Genomic DNA, 19458 nt, shown 5'->3' on the forward strand with positions numbered 1-19458 from the left:
CTCGAAGTTCAGCCTCCAAGGCGCCCGTGCGCCCCGCACCGCGAGATGAATCGCGGGCGGCCACACTAGCCCTGGAGCCCCTGGCACGGGAGAAAGGATCCGGGATCCAGCCGCCGCCGCCCGGAACCTCCGAGGCTGCACAGCGAGCGGCTGGGTGTGAAGCCGAGAGCGGCTAAGGAGGGACCGGTTCCGGCTTCCGCACAGTCATTCACCGCCGGAGGAGCGGGGCCAGGTGAGGGGCAGCGGGAGGTTTGGAGGCACAGGCTCCCGATCAGCCGGGGCGGAAGGAACGCTGGGCTCTTTGGCGTTCTACTTGTGTCCCAACGTTCGGAGGGGTGGGAGAGACCCTAGATCTTCCCCCCCCGCCCCGCCCCGCCCCGCCCCGCAGGCGGGGGCAACGCCAGCCAGCTTCTCGGGAGCGGGTCCCTGGCGTAGTGCCGAGGCTTAGCAGCAGCCATCTCCATTCGCATTGGTTTGGCCAGGGCTTAGGTTGACTAGGTCTGGGACACTCTGCGCCCCTGGCCCCGGAAGGCGGCAATGAAGCTGGAGGCGGACGGTGTTCTGTAATATTTGCTTTTAGTATTTTAAGCCACTGGCTTGACTCCAAGGGATCGTCACTGTTTGAGGACTTTGCTTCTGGGAATGCCTCGCAGGCTGGATCCAAAGAAGCCCGCTTTGATCTGTGTTAGGGCCATTGGCATGAGGTCCTACTTGATCTCACCTTCTGGAAACGGGGTCACCTGAGGGGCGTGACAACTCATGATTTAGGCCCCTCTTTTACTTAGAGTCCAGTAAATCATAAAATCTGCCCTGGTTCTGAGTGGTTTCCAAAAACATAAAAAGTTATTTATTTTAGCGCCTACAATGTATGCAGGACATTAATCAATATATACTGGTAAGCTCTGCTACCTAGAGCTTACAGTTTAAAGACTTACAATACTAGATATCTTGTATGAGTAGTGACATGTTTTCTAGCACTTCTAGAAAACATGTTTATTTCTAAATCCTGCCAGTAGCGGCTACTGCTTTAGTAACTCTGTTGAAGTTTAACCAGCAAGATTTTCCAGGATGATTGACACCAGCTTTCAAAGAGGTCGCTAATAATATTCTGTCATCGATGAAATGTCAAGCCTAAAATAATCAGGAACAAAAATAAGCTGAATTTTTGTTAGATGGAATATTAGTAATATAAATCAAGCCATAAAACTACTTGAATGTGTGCATCAAATAGTTCCCTGCAATTTTGATTTAATAACCAAAGAGAAAAGGTGGGCGCAGTAGAGAATTTTCTTTATTGATAGCTAATTGCTGTGTATGGTGGTGAAATAGGCAGCCAGTGCCAGTACAAGAGTTGTGCCATTCATTTTAAAGGGGAGGCAGCAGGTAATTTGGCTGGTATTTACAGGGCTCCTGGGAGTCTTGCCTGAGTAAAACCTAAAGGATTCAGCCTATAAAGAGCAAGACATTCAGGAAATAAAATTGGCAGGACATTACATGTTTTGTGACTAGAGAGGGTAGCTGGTGTGGTAGTTAAGTGATAAATGCGCAGTCATTGTACTGAATAATATAAATACCAAATGATGTTAATACAGTGGAGACATTTAAAATATAATTTCATACCGGTTTGGCTCAAATCAAATGGATTAATTGATCAAATACTCCTTATAATAATGGTTCTGGTGTGTTTTTCAGCTGCCTTCCCTGTATGGGGCATCCTACTGATGTACATGTATAAATTGTCATACATATGAATCTGGGTGATAAGAACAGCCTACTCCAAATGTTAACATTTGAACTCATTAACTATAAAAACATTGGTTTCAGAGTAGCAGCCATGTTAGTCTGTATAAAAACATTGATTTCTCTTGTGGGGGAAGTAGGCTCTTATCTCAGATGTGCAATTTGTTACAACTACCCATTATAGCCATAACAACATCATGGGTTACCATTACTGTCAAGGTTTCAGATTAGCAGCCGTGTTAGTCTGTACAGTCACTCAGGCCAGTATGGAATTAACAGTGAGGGGAAGTAGCGATTAGAGAATGGCACCAGGGGCTAGGTTTCCGGTATTCTGCTTGAAATTCTGTTACATATTTCCTGTATATTTTTGCCAATACATTTAACCTCTCTGAGTCTCATCTTACCCTTCTGTAAAATGTGGCTGAGACCTACCTCATAGAAATGTTGAGGATTAATTAATAGTTGTAAAGCATTTTGAGATTTGAAAAGAACAATATGTGGGCAAAGTGTTGTTGTTTATTGCATAGTGTTGAATGGGTTGTTTGATATGGTGTCTTTATTAAAAGAAACCTGCACCATATTTTTTTTTAGTGCAGCTTTCTTTACATTCACATCTTATGCATTTGTTGTCATCTGTGTATCCAGTTGGTTTTGAACTGTGAAGGTTTTCATTAAAATTGCCATTTCGGTTCCTCTGACTCTGATATCAACAATGACAAGGTTGTGTATAAATACTAAACATTAAAGTGCTTATTGTTAAATCAGTATTAAAGTAGCATGTAAATTAGTTTACAATCTGATACTGGGGTCTAAACAACATAAATGTCATACTCCAGAATAATGACAGTTGCCGGCAGGAAGCTCAGCAGTGCAATTTTGAATACAAAATATGACACTCTAATACGATTTAAACCTGGTGCGAAATGCAAAGAGGTGAACAAACTGACTTACGTGGGTTATCAAAAAGCAAATTTTAATATCTGGACTGGACAATATATTGCTTTCTCTATTAGAGGGGAAGATAGGTATTTTTTCCTCCTTAGGAAACAACGTTTTTCTTTAGAAGTTACTAAATTCTTTAGCCCTCTACACAGAAATTTGTGGTACCGCTCTCCTAGAGCCTTTTCTTCAGCAGAATAACTGTTCTGTCAAATAAGCTCTTTTGGTTTGTTTTTTCCTTTTTTGGAGTGAAATTTGAGATACGGATTTACACCTTGAGATATCAGAGGCCATTGGTGATGGGTTTATTTCTGTTTCAGGGTTGTGATCCTGCAGTTCATTGTATGCAAGTGTACCAGTGTGGTCACGCTAAACCCTAATGATAGAAGTAGAGAAAGGGAAAGTATTTAGGGGTTCACATAAGAATTAGAGGTTACCCTATGAAATTAATAGGCAGCAGCTTTAAAACAAAAGGAAGTACTTCTTCACACAATGCAGTCAACCTGTGCAACTAATTTCCAGGGGATGTTGTGAAGGCCAAATGTATTACTGGGTTCAGAAAAGAATTACATAATTTCATGGAGAATAAGTCCACCAATGGCTATTAGCCAAGATGGTCAGGGATGCAGCCCCATGCGCTGGATGTCCCTCAGGCCTGGTCTGCACTAGAAAATTAGGTCAGTTTCACTACATCAGTTGGGTGTGAAAATCCACACCCCTGAGTGGCATTCTTAAACCAGTCCAAGTTTGTGTGTAGACAGCGCTAGGTTGATGGAAGAATTCTTCTGTCAAACTAGCTACCAACTCTTGGGGAGACAGATTACCTACGCTGATGGGAGAACACTTTCTGTCGGCGTAGGCAGTATCTACACCAAAGCGCTACAGCTGCACTGGTGCAGCTGTGCCACTTTAGTATTTTAAGATTAGGCCGTGTCTACACTACCACTTTCTGCGCTAAAACTTTTGTCATTCAGGGGTATAAAAAAAACACTCCCTTGAGCGATGAAAGTTTTAGCGCTGAAAAGCAGCAGTGTAGACACTGCGGCTCCCGGTGATAAAGCTACGAACTGCTTGTTCGGGGGTTGTTTTTTTTTTTTAAATCGCTGGGAGAGCTCTCCCTGGGCGATAAAGCGTGTCTACACTGCCCACGTCACCATGCTGCCGCAGCTGCTCTGTAACATGGGCAGTGTAGACATACCCTTGACTGCCAGAAGCTGGGAATGGATGACAGGGGATGAATCACTCGATAATTGCCTGTTCTGTTCATTCACCTTTAAGCATCTAGCATCAGCCTCTGTTGAAAGACAGATGGAACATTGGTCTGACTCAGTGGGGTCATTATTATAATCAAGTCACATCTCTCTAATTGTTTGTGAAGTGTTAAGTTTGCATTGCAGCAATACTCTGACTTTTGCTGTTGAAGAACAGTGCTCTTTGACTGAAATAACCAGATTGTGTCTAGATTTGAGGGAAGTGAAAGAGAGAAATAAACTTCATATGTGATCCATTAGTAAGAAAAGTGGCGAAATTAAAGCAACAACAGAAAACCATCACCACTACCTTACAGATGGATTATATGGCAAATCCTGCCAAGCACAGAGCTCGTACAGAATAGCTCCATTCAAGTCATTGGGAGTACAGCTAATTCAGTGTTTGTGGGATTGGACCCTTAAATTACATTCAAAGACGAAGAGGTGGAGCTTTCAGAGAAAGGAATGAGTGGAAGTAGATGATGCGGATATAATAATACTTCTCTTTATAGGGCATGAACACAAAGGACTAATTAATGCTTCCATAGGTGTAAAATATTTGTGTATCTGTATTGTTTTTTGTTGTTTCTGACAGAGAGAGAAAAATGCCTAAAAAGAAGACAGGTGCACGCAAGAAGGCTGAGAATCGTCGAGAACGTGAAAAGCAGATAAGAGCTTCAAGGGGCAACATAGATTTAGCTAAACATCCTTGTAATGCTTCAATGGTAAAATAACCAAAACTACCTCTGATTCCAATTTTTAAATTTCTGTGAAACCAATGATATGGTTACACTGGCTGCATTAAATTAGAAAGTCATTTTTTGTACTTATCTAGTAATTTAGTTATATCATAAGCTTTGATTTAAAGAGGAGTTTGAGTGTTTCAATATAAATATATATCTATTGGTTGCCTAATTATAAATTATATCAGAATCATTACAAAAACTGTTCACTGTTTTACATGGGGAAAATAACTATTTATAATTTGCATTTCACAGGAATGTGATAAATGCCAAAGGTAAATATGCTTTTTTTCCCCATCATCATTTCAACCTATTTTTACTTTTAAAGATTTTGTTTAATGCTTTGTTTTGATTTTTTCATATGACAAGACGACAGAAGAATAGAGCCTTCTGCTACTTTTGTGGTTCTGTTCAAAAATTGCCTATTTGTGCACATTGTGGTAAGTGTAACTGGCAAAGAAAATACACTACCCCCCCCTTACACTGCATTCCTTTTGTGTTGTTATATGAACTCTCTGTATTTTAACTAGGTCTGTCTAGAAACTGATCGTCAACTGGTGTAAATTCATGGAGCTATGCCAATTTGCCCAGCTGAGAATTTGTCCGTTGAGGGCTGATTGTGCAAACTCTCGTGTGCATGAATAGTCTCACTGACCCCAAAAGGGTTTCGGCCCTTGATTTGTGTCTCATATTTATTGTTTAAAAAAACATGGTTAGCTCTTTGTTATGACAGAGAACATTCTACATTCTGGCTCTCTCTTTGAATAATTGACTGTGGGATTGCTTGATGCTGCGAGCGAAGTTAAAAGGTCTGCCAAAACGCTGCTCTTTTAATCAGGAAATATTGCAGCTTTTAGGACAACGTTCTCACCACTGCTTATTTCTTAGTATAAATTAAATCAGTGATAAATTGTTTGCCTTGTATGTGTATATTGTATAACTTGTTAGCACAGTACTTACGTGCATTAAAGGACTGCTCCATAGCCCTTTCAACTGAGTGGAAAGACTCCCACTGAAGGCAGGGGACTTTAGATCAGGTACTAAATCTTATTTGCACTTGTGCTTGCTTAAAAGGGGAGCTGATGGGGGCTAAATATTACTTATACTTGGAAACGAATTGTGTTGCTTTCCTGGTTTAACAAGCTTTCATGTATTTTTTACATATTTTCTACTTGCCATAAAGCATGTTGGTGATTTGTGGTTTGATTTTCAGAGGTGATGACCACCTGCAATTCCTGTTGACTTCACAGGGAGCTGCAGATGCTAAGCATTTCTGAAAAACCAGGCCATTAGTGTGTAATACTATTCCACTGTATATCATCATTCACAACCCTTCTCTCTTTCATTAGAGACTATACTAAAATGGTGAATGTTCATTTTCTGCATTACACATCTTTTAAATGAATTGAGTCTTGCTGAACTTGTCTATCTCGATGTGAAAAATGTTTACAGAGAGAAGAAAATGTTCCTAAAAGTATCCTACAAAAAAGATGTAAGCTTCCAAGATTTTCCAATAGAGACCATCAGAATTGTTTGGTACTTGTATCATAGGGTGAGCTGGTGGTGATTCTTATATTTAGGTTGCCTAAAATTTTTCATAAAAGCATTCCAACCCTCTATTTTTAAAGAAGTTCTAACACCTTCATTGTTTGTAATGGGCCTTCAAAATTAGGTAGGGACAAAGCCTGAGGGCTAGAAGTATGCCTTTTGCTTTCTTGTCCCATGAAATTCTCCTGAGTTATAAAGTTGTTAAAAATGTTCCCCCCTTTAGGTGTATCATATAGGGCACCAGCTCCCCCAAACTCCTGAAAGGGGACAGAGAGCCATGCTGATGAGACCCCAGCCACCCCTCCATATCCAGCACATAACTCCAGCAGTCCTTCCCCACCCTTCCTGCCGTTAGCTAATATAGGTTGTCATGCAGCTAAAGTACTATAAGCACCTGCTGATGCTGCATAATGGAGGGTTTAATTTACAGTTCCACATGGTAGAATTTTTAATACTTTTTTTTTTTAAGGAAAAATTAGAAAATTGCATACCATGAAAGCTGTGTTAAAAGAACATTATTAAGGTTGCAAAGTCAAGCACTCAAAAGATAGGAAATGCAAGATTTGCAGTTGCCTGTGCAATATCCATTCAGCCCTTTTGTGCATATGTATTATGATAGTCTTTAGATACATGATCACACATTACTTTTTCCAGACCTTGGCCTCATCCAGTACACAAGGTAGACACACCAGGGGGCAGAATTAAGGTTGCAGAGGTAACTCTAAGTGTGGCATTTCTTAACTTGTAGAACATTGTAACTCCTCACAATCTGCTTTGGACTCAGCTATCTTGAATAATTTTGCATTGTCTACAAACTTTGTGACTTCACTGTTAACCTCCTTTTCCAGAACATTAGTGAATGTTGAACAGCACAGGTCCCAATACAGATCCATGGGGGACCCTGCTGTTCATTTCTCTCCATTGTGAAAACTGACCATTTGTGCCTGTCCTCTGTTTCTTGTCTTTCAGCTAGTTACTGATCCATGAAAAGACCATTCCTCTTATGCCATGACTATATAGTTTCCTTAGAGAGCTTTTTGGTGAGGGACTTTGTTAAAGGCTTTCTGAAAATGCAAGTACACTATATCAACTGGATTACCCTTATCCACATGCTTGTTGACTCCTTCAAAGAACTGTAATAGATTAGTGAGGCACACCTTCCCTTTACAAAAGCTCTGTTGACTCTTCCCCAACAAATCATGTTTATCTCTGTGTCTGATCATTTAGTTCTTCACTGTAGTTTCTACCAATACACCCAGTATAGAAATTAGGTTTACTAGTCTGTAATTGCCAGCATTGCCTCTGAAGCCATTTTAACAATTGACATTCATTAGTTAATTTCCAGTTATCTGGACCAGAGACTGACTTTAGTGATAGGTTACATACTACAATTACAGGTTTCAGAGTAGCAGCCGTGTTAGTCTGTATTCGCAAAAAGAAAAGGAGTACTTGTGGCACCTTAGAGACTAACAAATTTATTAGAGCATAAGCTTTCGTGAACTACAGCTCACGTCATCGGATGCATTTGGTGGGGGGGGGGAAGTTTTGTTTTGTTTTTTCCATCAAATGCATCCGATGAAGTGAGCTGTAGCTCATGAAAGCTTATGCTCTAATAAATTTGTTAGTCTCTAAGGTGCCACAAGTACTCCTTTTCTTTATACTACAATTAGTAGTTCTGAAATTTCCTATTTGAGTTCCTTCAGAATTCTTAGATAAGCAGCATCTTATCGTGGTGACTTATTACTGTTTAGGGCAGGGGTGGGCAAAAGTTTTGGCCCGAGGTTGCGGGGTTGCGAAACTGTATGGAGGGCTGGGTAGGGAAGGCTGTGCCTCCCCAAACAGCTTGGCCCCCGCATCCTATCTGCCCCCTCCCACTTAATTCCCCCTGACTGCCCCCCTCAGAACCCCCAGCCCATCCAACCCCCCTGCTCCTTGTCCCCAGACCACCCCCTCCCGGGACCCCCTGCCCCTAACTGCCCCCCGGGACCCCGCATCTTTACCTCTGGCAGCTGCGCCGCCTGGCCGGAGCTAGCCACGCTGCCCCGCTGCCCAGAGTGCTGGCGGTGCAGCAAGCTGAGGCTGCGGGGGGACAGCAGAGAAGGGGCCGGGGGCTAGCCTCCCCAGCTGGGAGCTTAGGGGCCGGGCAGGACAGGCCCACGGGCCATAGTTTGTCCACCTCTGGTTTAGGGTATCAATTTGTTCTAATCGGGGACAGTACTGCAGAGTATGCCCAAAAAGAATAGCTCTGATGTGGGTATCTTCCCCAAATCTTCTCCAGTGAAGACTGCTGCAGCGAATTCATTTAGCTTCTCTACCATGGCCTTGATGTCTGTGAATGCTCCTTTTACACTTTTGTTATCTGTGGCTCCGTTGCCTGTTTGGTGTGTTTCCTGCTTCTGATGTACTTAAAAAAAATCTTACTATTAGTTTTTGTGTCTTTAGCAAGTTGCTTCTCAAATTTTTTCTTGGTCTGCCTAATTTTACTTTTATGTTTTACTTGCCCGAGTTTGTGCTCCTTCCTATTTTCCACATTAGGATTTGACTTCCAGATTCCGTCCACTGCCTCCCCGCCATGGCCTGCATTAGTCTGAAGTTTAGCCATGGTGATATTCTTTTGGTGGTCCTCCTGTCTTTTTTGATTAGGGGTATACATTTAGTCTGAGCCTCTGTTATGGTGTGTTTAAGTGGTCTTCGTGCATCTTGAATGTATTTTACCTTTGTGAGGGCTCTTTTTAATTTTCAGCTAACTAGCATTCTTATTCTTTTGTAGTTCCTTTTTTAAAAGTTAAATGTTACTGTGCTGGGATATTTTGATATTTTCCCACTACAAGGGTGCTAAATTTAATTACATTATGGTCACTATTACTGAATGGTAAAAATGTTGATTGTTTGACTCTGCAATCTAAAAAATGTTTTTTAATTTTTTATGTGATTTGTGAAGTGCTGACAGAGTGCTCAGCAGGCTACAAAACACATAGGAAGACATGGGCCCGGCCCTACAGAATTTACAATCTCAGAAGTAAGGTGAGAAAGATTTGGGCCTAAATGGATAAGAAAAACAATTAATCAGTTTATTCTGGAGGATCAGAGAGGGAGGTGTGATAGCATGTTGCATGTTGTTTTGTTGCTTTTTTTTTTTTTTTTGCCTTTTATGTACTTAAGTAACTGCTAAAATTCCCTATTTTTCACTGCTGTTACATTGTCATTCACTCTAAATTGTTTTGACTCTAAATAATTTTTTGTTTTTGGATTAATAGGGAAAACAAAATGTATGATGAAGTCTTCAGACTGTGTTATAAAACATGCTGGCGTGTACAGTACTGGCTTTGCAATGGTGGTATGTATACAAAAGCATGTTGTCTTTTGGAAGAAGAGAGCAATGTGCAGAATTCTTCAAAAATTCTATGGTCTGTGTTGTACAGAAGGTCAGACTAGAACAGTGGTTCTCAACCAGGGGTCCGGGGCCCCCTAGGGAGCCTCAGGCAGGTTTCAGGGGGGCTTCCAAGCAGGGCCAGCATTAGACTTGCTGGGGCCCAGGGCAGAAAGCCGAAGCTCCACCGCATGGGGCTGAAGCCCAGGTCCCTGAGCCCCACCACCTGAGGCTGAAGCTGAAGCCTGAGCAATGTATCTTTGCGGGGGCCCCTGTGGTGTGGAGTTATGCACTTAAGTATCTTTACATACATACCTGAGTAGCTCCAGTGAGTTTAGTGGGATTATTCACATAAGTAAAGTTAAGCATGTACAGGATTGGGACCTAAATGAGTAAAGACCATGTTCCATTCTCCATTAAAATGGTGTAAATCTAGATTAATACCATTGAAGCTAATGGAGTTATGCAGATTTTTAGAATGCAGTCACTGAGAACAATGTTTAACCATAAATAATTTTATTTACAGTGATTGTTCTGTAAATCAGTAACTTATTTTCCATTTTCATCCCTTATATAGTTAGGTGATAAGTCCCTGTGAAATACCAAAAGTATTCTTTGTAAATGTGAATATTGCCAAAGAAATTCTTAAAAAATTAAAATTTAGGGGGATGGGGCTCCTGTGTGGAAAATTAATGTAGATATATCTCTGCAGCTGCCTCCTCTAGGTAGTGGACTGTTTGCAACAACAAAATCATTCTGTGTCTTAAATGGAACAGATTTTTCATTGAATCTTAACTCTGTGGGCCTGATTCTTCACTCCAGTATGTCAGTTTTATGTTGATGTAACTCCATTAAATCCCTATGCGTACAGTATATTGTGAAGTTGCTGTCATATGTGAGATAGGAAATCTTCTGTCAAATATTAAAATTGAAGTTTATTGAGGTTTGTAGTTTTTGTAGTCTTGTAACTTTAACTGTAAAATAAATTGTTTATAAACTGATTACTTAATTATTGCTTTATTTTTGGTATGTTATATGACCTTTACTGTCTTAAGAGGTCAGAGTTCTAGTGTAGAGTTTGTTATTAAATCTAAATAGTTGATTTAAGCTGTAAGAATAGCTTGAGTGGTCTTTGATTTGATAAATTGTATTTTTACCAGAGTGTTATCTCATATATGTCAACAAGGCTGCAAGATCATATCCATAAATTATAGGGGAGAAAGCTATTTTTCACACATAAGATTCAAGACATTAATGGAAAAAATAAAACCGCAAAACCGAAGTGCAGTTGATTATATTAAGTCCTGCAGAAGTGAATGCCGAGAACATGAGCTGAATATTGAAAGGACTTGATTAGTATCTGGATACATTTCTAGCTACTGGGTGTAAAGGTGAAAGAGGTATTATGCCTTACCTTCACCTCCCCTCAAACCACATGCCCCTAAAGTGGAAAGAGCCCACTGATAGCCTGAGTGGATACTAGAGTACAGAAGCAGAATTTCTCTTTTGGTATGATAGATGTTCCAAGATGATGTCTTTCTGTGCTTGCAGGGTGCAATCTGTGATTTCTGTGAAGCTTGGGTCTGCCATGGTAGGAAGTGTCTCAGCACACATGCCTGTATCTGCCCTCTTGCAGATGCAGAATGCATTGAGTGTGAAAGAGGTGTCTGGGATCATGGTAAGTTGTTTAAGATTGAAGGATAAGAAAACTAATTTTTTGCCTATAGTGTCTCAACCAGTGGTCTGGGGCCCCCTGGGGGGCCACAAACAGGTTTCAGGGGGGCTGCCAAGCAGAGCCAGCATTAGACTTGCTGGGGTCCAGAGTAGAAAGCTGAAGCCCACTGCATGGGCCTGAAGCCCAGGGCCCTGAGTCCTGCCACCTGAAGTCAAAGCCTGGTAGCTTTGTGAGGGCCCCAGGCAGTTGCCCGGTTTGCTACCCCCTAATGCTGGCCCTGGCTTTTATATGCAGAAAACCAGTTATTGTGGCACAGGTGGGCCACGGAGTTTTTATAGCATGTTTGGGGTTGGGGGGGCAAAGAGAAAGAAGTTGAGAATCCCTCATCTAGATTATTGTAACACTCAACACTTAATGTTGCATTTTACAGCTTCAAAGCACTCCAAAAATATTAGCTAATCTTTAAAACACACCTGGAAGCTCACTAAGAATCATCCCCATTTTACAATGGGTAAACTGAGACAGAATTTAAATTACGTGCCCAAGAGCATATAGGTAATCTGTCTAAAACGGGATTACAACTCAGGAGTATTTATGTCATCTACTTAGACATTTATATTGCATTCATCACCTTAGTGTTTGAGAGCCTTGTGTAATTATATCACTCCAACAGGTTGTGTAAACACTGGCTGACTCTCTGGTATTCTTGCTCCTTTCCTTGCACTAGAAGAGGTGTTTTGTTTCCTTTGGTACCCAGCTCCTTGATCAAACCACACCAGTCTCCAATTGTGGAGTTCCAATTGTGTATTTGAACCCAATTTATATTTTGGAGAGGGGATGGTGAGCATGGAAAAGGGATATTTTGGCCCAAAAAATGTCTTAACATGATCTCTTTCAGCCATAATCAAACCAAAACATTATAAGAATAAAATGAACAGTAGTGTTCCTTGCTTCATTTTTATGCTAGCCTGTGTCATTATAATATGTAGTATATGTCAGCATAATGCCAGATGGACAATGTTTAATATAGAATTTTCTTCTTAAGTGTTTTGTGACAGAAGAGAAAATTTATTCTTAGTCAAACCCATGTAAAGCTGCCTAAGTTGCATGAGTAAAAGAGAGGAGTTGGTTTTTTAACCCGTGCTTGCTGTTTTTTCTATTTGTCTTGATAAATCTTGTAGGAGGCAGAATATTCAGTTGCTCTTTTTGTCATAATTTCCTCTGTGAAGATGATCAGTTTGAGCATCAAGCCAGCTGCCAAGTTTTGGAGGCAGAGACATTTAAATGTAAGTTATCCACTTAAAACCCCTTTCACCAATGTTAAGCAGATTCACTTCTTCCTGTTGTTTAATAATACCTGCTTAGGTGGTGAAAAATGGCCTGGTATTTCACTTGTCCAGTGTGATTATTCCAGCTGGTTAGGCAATAGGTATTTTTAAGGGACCGACAAGAAAAACTATGTCGGCTCTGTCTAGCATGGCTGCACTTTCCCAGATTCCTTGTGGTTCAGCTTGAACTCCTTGAATAGAAGACAAGATTTTTTTAGTTAATGTGGGTTAGTATCTGAAGAAGTGAGTTTTGAGAAGGGACTTTAATCAGGCACCTGGCCTATCGTGTAGAATACAGCACAGATGAAGGCATGAAGAGGAGTGAGAAGGATGCAGAAGGAGTGGTGAAGTTTTTTATTTTTATCCAAAGCCCTAAATCAATGGACTTTGTATGTCTGTCTGTCTGTCTCTCTCTCCAATATCATTCAAAGGGCCAACATTCATATTTTAACAACACATACCTTAATACATAGACTAAAGAACAGGAAACTACAAACTATCAACATTTTGATTACCATAGGGGGTCTGGTACAGCCATAAAATCATGTGGGCAAAACTTAAAAACCTCAGATGGACTTGAAACCTTACAGGAACAGAGGAATTGTAATATCAGATCAGACTAGTGGTCTAGCTAGTTCAGTATCCAGCGATAGCCAGTTCCAGAGGAAGATGAAAAAACGTGGTCGGAGGCATGAATGAAACATTGTCCATAGGATAATTTTCTTCTTCTTAATTAGGGGATGGCTTATGCCCGACCCATGAGGGTTTATATTGCTTTCAAAACTTGGTTGTGTTTGGTTTTGCCTTTTTTTTTTTTTTTAAATCCTTGCTATCCTGACTACACGTTCTTGTTGTCCATATAAATGCACAATCCATGATTGAATCTACTAAGCTCTTGGCCCCAATGGTAGCTCATGATTCAAAATATTCCTGATTTAAATTTTATAATCTATTTTTCTAAGTCTTCCCTCTCCTTTTCATCTCTCATCCCTTTTTTCCCCTGCCAACTGTTGCCTGAGCCTTGATTAGCTCCCCTTTATGTAGTGCCAGAATGCCATCCTGTGAAGCACCATTGGAGGAGCAACTGCTGCTCAAAAGGGATAATTTCCTCTTGATGGGTTGACTCTTAATTCACAGCTGTGATGTTACAGTGAGTGAAGAAGTTACTGTACAAGTGTTACACATTCTACAGTGCAGGGTAGTTCTACTAAAGAGATGGACTGTGTGTTTAAATTTAATATAAAACTAATATTGTCAAAAAGATATGGCCAAATCCCACTCTAGCTTCAAAAAATGTTCTATTTCATAAATTTGAAATATAAAACATAACTGTAAAAAACAAAACATTTAAAAGTGCAGACTACTCGTGGGAATACTTTAATGTACTAATTACAATTCACGGTGCCTTTGAATATGACAGATCCCATGCCCTTGCTCAGCTTTCACAAAAGGAAGAATCCCTCCTGTCCATTTCTGAAGCTTTAAAAGCTTGTTCTCACGGTTGGATGAGAGAGAGAGATGACGGTTTGGTTATAAACAACGCACATGATAAAATGTTTGTAAAGATTCAAAACAAGCTGTGCATGTTCATGCATTCTTTATCCGACAAGCCTCATTTAGGCATAAAATCCTATTTCATTTCATTTACAGTACTCCCTGTTGTGGAGATGAAAGTAACAACATGAAAATATTAAGGCAACCTTGATTTCAAAAAGACACCATCAACCCAGTTCTTCTCCTTGGTACTTGTGTATTTGCTATCAATAACATTACACTAGATTGTATATGTAAATAATGTAATGAGGTATGATTTAAATAAGGACGTGACAGACAATTCTTTATAAAACTACTCGCAGACAGCTCAATTTTGCAAGTTGCTAAGCATCAAATCCTTTTCAAATTAGGAAAATAAGGATAATCAACATTCTGCCTTTACATTCCATTTAAAATTACTTTTCAGCTCTGGTGGGGGTTTTGTTTTGTTTTGTTACCACAAGGAAAAAAGAAGCAGTGAAACCACCTTGTGAACAAACTGTGGTTTCAGTCAACTCCAACGCATTTGTAAAGATGTGAGAACACAAAAATATTTGAATCTTTTAAAAAAAAAATTTATTTTGAGTGGGTAAGGGACCATTTGCTCCCAAACTTATACCAAATTATTAATGAAATAGTAGACTCACTATATAAAACTCTTAAAAACAGAGATAAAATAGTCCAATACAACCGTAACTACAGTGAGTAGGGGTATGATTGTATCAAGGTACACTTATTGTAAGGACTTCAAAAAATACATTGAACTTAGAGTATAAAAGTAAATGATTTTGTATGTTCAGAACTTCAGGGGCAGACAACTCTGCAGTTGGGTAGCTTTGGGAACTGTTGATCAGGAAAAGTTGCTGAGAAATGAAGGGCCCTTTCAAATAATATAATATTTGGATAAATATGTATTTCCCCATATTATCTTTTCATTTTGTTTGGTGACACTGGTGATTTTAGGCTACCCATTGAACTGGAGAGCTGATCTGGATGTATAAAGTAGAAGAAAAGAGCCAAGTTACCTTGCATTTTCAAAGATTGATGTTATCCATTTTTTCCTCAGGTGTTTCCTGTAATCGTCTTGGGCAGCATTCATGCCTGCGTTGTAAGGTAAAAATACAGATACTTAAAATAGCTATAATTGTAACTCCTTCTCCTTACATGTCCTCCTGGTACCAAGTCTTGTCACATCGCCCTCCACAATATATAGAAAACTCATACCTTCTGTATGACCTAAGGGCCATATGGCTCAAATACTTGTCTGTGCCCCATTATGTCTTGCTTTGATTCTCTCACCTCCTTTTTGGGTTCCCAGATCACACACTGATTCCTCCCAGTCCATCTAGCTGCTAAAACAACTGCTAAAATGATCTCCCATTGTTCAGACCTCATCACGCCCTTCCTCATATGCCTTCACTGGCACTCTATTGTCCAGCACTTTTAAGTTCTCAATTTCTCATTCTTGCTTTCGAGGCCCTGTGATGACTCCATCCTGGCCTGGGTCTCTCATCTCATTTGGTATAATTTCCCCCTGCCCCCACAAACACACCCTCTCGCCCCCCAGCCTTCAGTTGTGTTAGTGTAGCCAGGCTCTTCTCAGTTGTTTCCTGCTCCCATTTTCATACAGTCTTCAATGCTGCTTCCTCTGCACTGAGCATATGATTCTCCCATTCCAGTATGCCAGGCCTCCACCTTTTCCTCCTTTGGATCATTCCTAAAGTCTTACATCAAATCAAATGCACTGTCTACCCCAAAATTTTTCATTGAGGGACAATTTAAATAAATAAAATGAATCAATTTAATTAACCCCATTCTCTTAGTCTCCTATTCTTACTCTGTGTGCCTCAGAGTTCAGAGCAGGAACTGTCTTTATTGAGGTGTCTTGGACAGTGCTGAGCACACTGTTGGTGCTTAATTAGTACTAATTCACATTGGTGTCTTCTTTTAAATACAAACTGACTGACCGTGGCAGGGAGAGGTTCTGTTTAGCAGGACAATGAACACACTGTCCTGCAAGACAGACATTTGAAGTTTAGTTTTGTTTTCTTTTAACTTGTTGGACTAACCCAATATCCATATGGCTGAGGTCTATCAGACTGTGCTCCCACTGACTGAGGCCAGCTCTCCCCTGGAGCCAGCCTCCCGGCTGACAACTTCCAAGATGAGGCACTCCTTGAGGACCCTGCTTCCTCTGCCACCATCCTCTTTTCCCAGTTCCGGCATCCTCCTGGCTTCCCTTCCCCAGAAGGCAGTGGAACCTTGTCCAACACAGAAGCAATTTAGTGGGTAGATTGTACATGAATTCCAGTCCTGCTACAGAAAGAACTCGTTAAATTTTAATCTCAACCAGATTACCCTGGTGCTGTTAGAAATTTAACTTTTTTTTGCCTGCTGAAGAGTATTATGTTGAGACTATAACTTTTATCCTTTTCATTATCCTCTTTCCACCCTTCAGGCTTGTTTCTGTGATGATCACACCCGAAGCAAGGTTTTTAAGCAAGAAAAGGGAAAAGAGCCTCCTTGCCCTAAATGTGGGCATGAAACTCAGGAGACAAAGGATCTGAGCATGTCAAGTAAGGACTGTCCTTTAAAGGCTAATGGAACAAATGCTTTGTCTCTGATTTAGCAAGTCAATTTACTAGGAGTCTTATTTTCTGTGTTTGAACACTTAATATGTTCATCTTTTTAAACTGGCAATGTGTGATGCCATTGGTTGCCGTGTAGGGATGTTTATGTGTATGGGAATGTTGAAGTTCTTGGATGCTTTGGAATATTTTGGGGAGTTTGTCACATTTATATTGAGAGAACTTGGTCTGAGTTGTTGCTGACTCTGAGCTGCAGCTTCTCTTCATTAGGACTGCTATTTGTGCCCTGGATGTTGACAATGTTATGAATTTGAGTGCTACTTTCAAGTTTTGCTGTAAGGAAGAAGCACCCATGATCACTGTTTACTTCTGCTCTGTCACTTCTTATTTCACCATCAAGAAATAGCATGCTGAAATTCATTAGAAGATACCCATATGAGTCTGCTTACTCAACACTGCTTATTCATAAAAATACATTATCTTTGGTGCTATGTATCTACATATTAGAATCTTAAATCATATTAAAATCTACACATTTATGTACATATTACAGTACCAAAAGTGTGCTCTACAGGCAAAGTTCTGGTCCTGCAGAGTTTATGATCTAAATAAAATATCTGATATATTATTGTATGTATGAATATCTCTGGAGATAGGATATTTTGGATGGGGAACAGCAGAAAAAGGGTCTGTCTTAGTTAGGTGCTCTACTTTAAGGATTCAACCTGAAAATAACCAGTTAAAATCTCTCAAGAGACTGATCATTGTAGTACTGGGCTGTTTGCTGACAGTGTGCTCTTAAGTAGGTGGTAAAGATTGATGGTAGATGGAGAAATGTCAAATGCTCCACTGATGAGTGGGTGTCTTATGACTGAGGCTGAAAAATAAGAATTTAACTATTTGTCTATTCACAGCACGCTCTCTGAAGTTTGGCCGGCAGACAGGAGGTGAAGAGGCAGATGGAGCTTCTGGCTATGATGCCTACTGGAAGAACCTCTCATCAGGCAAGGATGGAGATGCAGGTGACCATGACGACGAATATGAAGAGGATGAAGCAGAGGATGACGATGAGGAAGACAATGAGGAGGGAGGGAAGGATTCTGAAACAGAGACCACAGATTTATTCAGTAACTTGAATTTAGGAAGGACCTATGCTAGTGGCTATGCCCACTATGAAGAAGCTGAAGACTAAGATTACATAGTGAGGAGCCATAAAGCATTTGGAAGGCATAAGTATAGGAGTGCTTTATGCGTGCCACTAGAATAGCTCTGCCAGGCACTTAAGCTTCAAAGCTTATTAGGGAAAAATGGCATGGAACTTCTGTAGAATCTCAAGGTGAGGTGTGTGTGTGTGTGTGTGTGTAAGGTGAGGGTGTGCAGAGGAGAATTGGTTACTTGCATGAATATAAACGTTCATCTAAGTGGTTTGGATCTCACGATTACTGAGTGTAATAGATTAATGTCTCCTTCCCCATCCCAAAGTTGGGAGTGTAGGAGGGTAAAGAGATTTGTTTCTGTTCATCAGAATTTAAGTTATTTTTCTTGAGTAATTTTGACTGTAATTCTGTAATCAGATTTCATAAATTATATATAGTGGTGTAAATGGGTGGCTGTATCCATTTTTGGCCTACAAAGTAAGAGTCAGCAGCATTCTGTAGTGAGTTTTCATAAATATTGGTCTGGACTGAGGACTTGGAAAGCACTTATTTTAGGCCTATCATGAGCCAAATATAAACTGAAATTAAAATAACTTTACCATTTCATGTAGGCGAGGCAGATCAATACATTTCCCCATAACATATTTCTTGAAGATTATCATTCCATGCCTTTTTGAACATTATACATTAATCATAGACATTATGCACAATTACCTATTGTGTCACCTACATACATAAGATCAAAAGGTTTATTTATCACAATAAAAATGTTAATACATCCTTCCTACCCAATAAAAATGTTAATACATCCTTCCTACCCAATAAAAGCCATCACTTTCTTTTAGTATAGTATTGTCATTGTTTGCAAAGAGGGGTCAAGAAGGCGGTAACTAGTCTATTCTACCCCTTCACCAGCATTGCAGCAGGAAGAAATCAAAGATTCAATAAGAATCACACCTAGGATTTTTGTTAATATAAGATAACAATAGGGTGTGTTTGTTCTGTTGGAATAGTACCCCATTCCTTGTTGGTACAAGACTGTCACAACCACACAAGAAGTGATGTACGCTTTGGAGTGTCTTGCTGACGCTAATGACTTTATAAATCAAAATATTAGGAATTATTTGCTGCTTTTTTGAAAGTCATGTGATTCTTCCAAGAAACAGTTCCAACTTAAATTGTTTAAAGTAAAAAAATGGACCTGGAACTTGGTGTAACTCCAAATAAATATCTTTTTTCCTTCCAGTTTCTTCCAGTAATACTTTCCATACAGCAGTGACATGTGTGTGTGCACATAGACACATACTTTCTGCTTTGCTTGCTAGGTACATCTTCCCCAGCTTTTAATAAATTGCCTTCTTCCTCTCATCACTATTCAGGTTGACCATAGCGTGCCATCTTGCAGCAGAGCCAGGTGCTTTGATCCACCCAGTTGAAGTGTTATGACACTTCAAATGGAGCTAATGGATTAAAAAAAAGAGAAGCACTGGCAATTTTCTCTGATGCATTTGCAATTCAGCTGAATAATTCCTGCCTGAAAGACCAGAGAACCAGGAGTTGGAATGTGGCCCTATGCAAGTCACTTAG

The 19458-nt window shown here is 40.2% G+C and overlaps 1 protein-coding gene across 1 annotated transcript; it reads left to right on the forward strand.

Moving 5' to 3' along the window:
* Nucleotides 1-93: 93 nt before the first annotated feature.
* ZNF330 (zinc finger protein 330) lies at nucleotides 94-19116 on the forward strand. The gene is made up of 10 exons (XM_038399970.2): nucleotides 94-232; nucleotides 4525-4654; nucleotides 4928-4947; nucleotides 5042-5112; nucleotides 9478-9557; nucleotides 11142-11268; nucleotides 12447-12551; nucleotides 15193-15239; nucleotides 16585-16702; nucleotides 17629-19116. Exons 2-10 carry the CDS (start codon nucleotides 4535-4537, stop codon nucleotides 17904-17906), a joined length of 966 nt encoding a protein of 321 aa, XP_038255898.1. The 5' UTR covers nucleotides 94-232; nucleotides 4525-4534; the 3' UTR covers nucleotides 17907-19116.
* Nucleotides 19117-19458: the final 342 nt, after the last annotated feature.

Source organism: Dermochelys coriacea, chromosome 4, assembly GCF_009764565.3.
Source record: "Dermochelys coriacea isolate rDerCor1 chromosome 4, rDerCor1.pri.v4, whole genome shotgun sequence".
NCBI classification, from domain to species: Eukaryota; Metazoa; Chordata; order Testudines; family Dermochelyidae; genus Dermochelys; species Dermochelys coriacea.

Excerpts from the sequence above, each read along its gene's own strand:
- ZNF330 (XM_038399970.2), top strand. The coding sequence starts at position 4,535 with ATGCCTAAAAAGAAGACAGGTGCACGCAAGAAGGCTGAGAATCGTCGA. Across the intron at positions 5,113-9,477 it reads GCCTATTTGTGCACATTGTG|GGAAAACAAAATGTATGATG; the intron begins GTAAGTGTAACT and ends TTGGATTAATAG. Across the intron at positions 9,558-11,141 it reads GTACTGGCTTTGCAATGGTG|GGTGCAATCTGTGATTTCTG; the intron begins GTATGTATACAA and ends CTGTGCTTGCAG.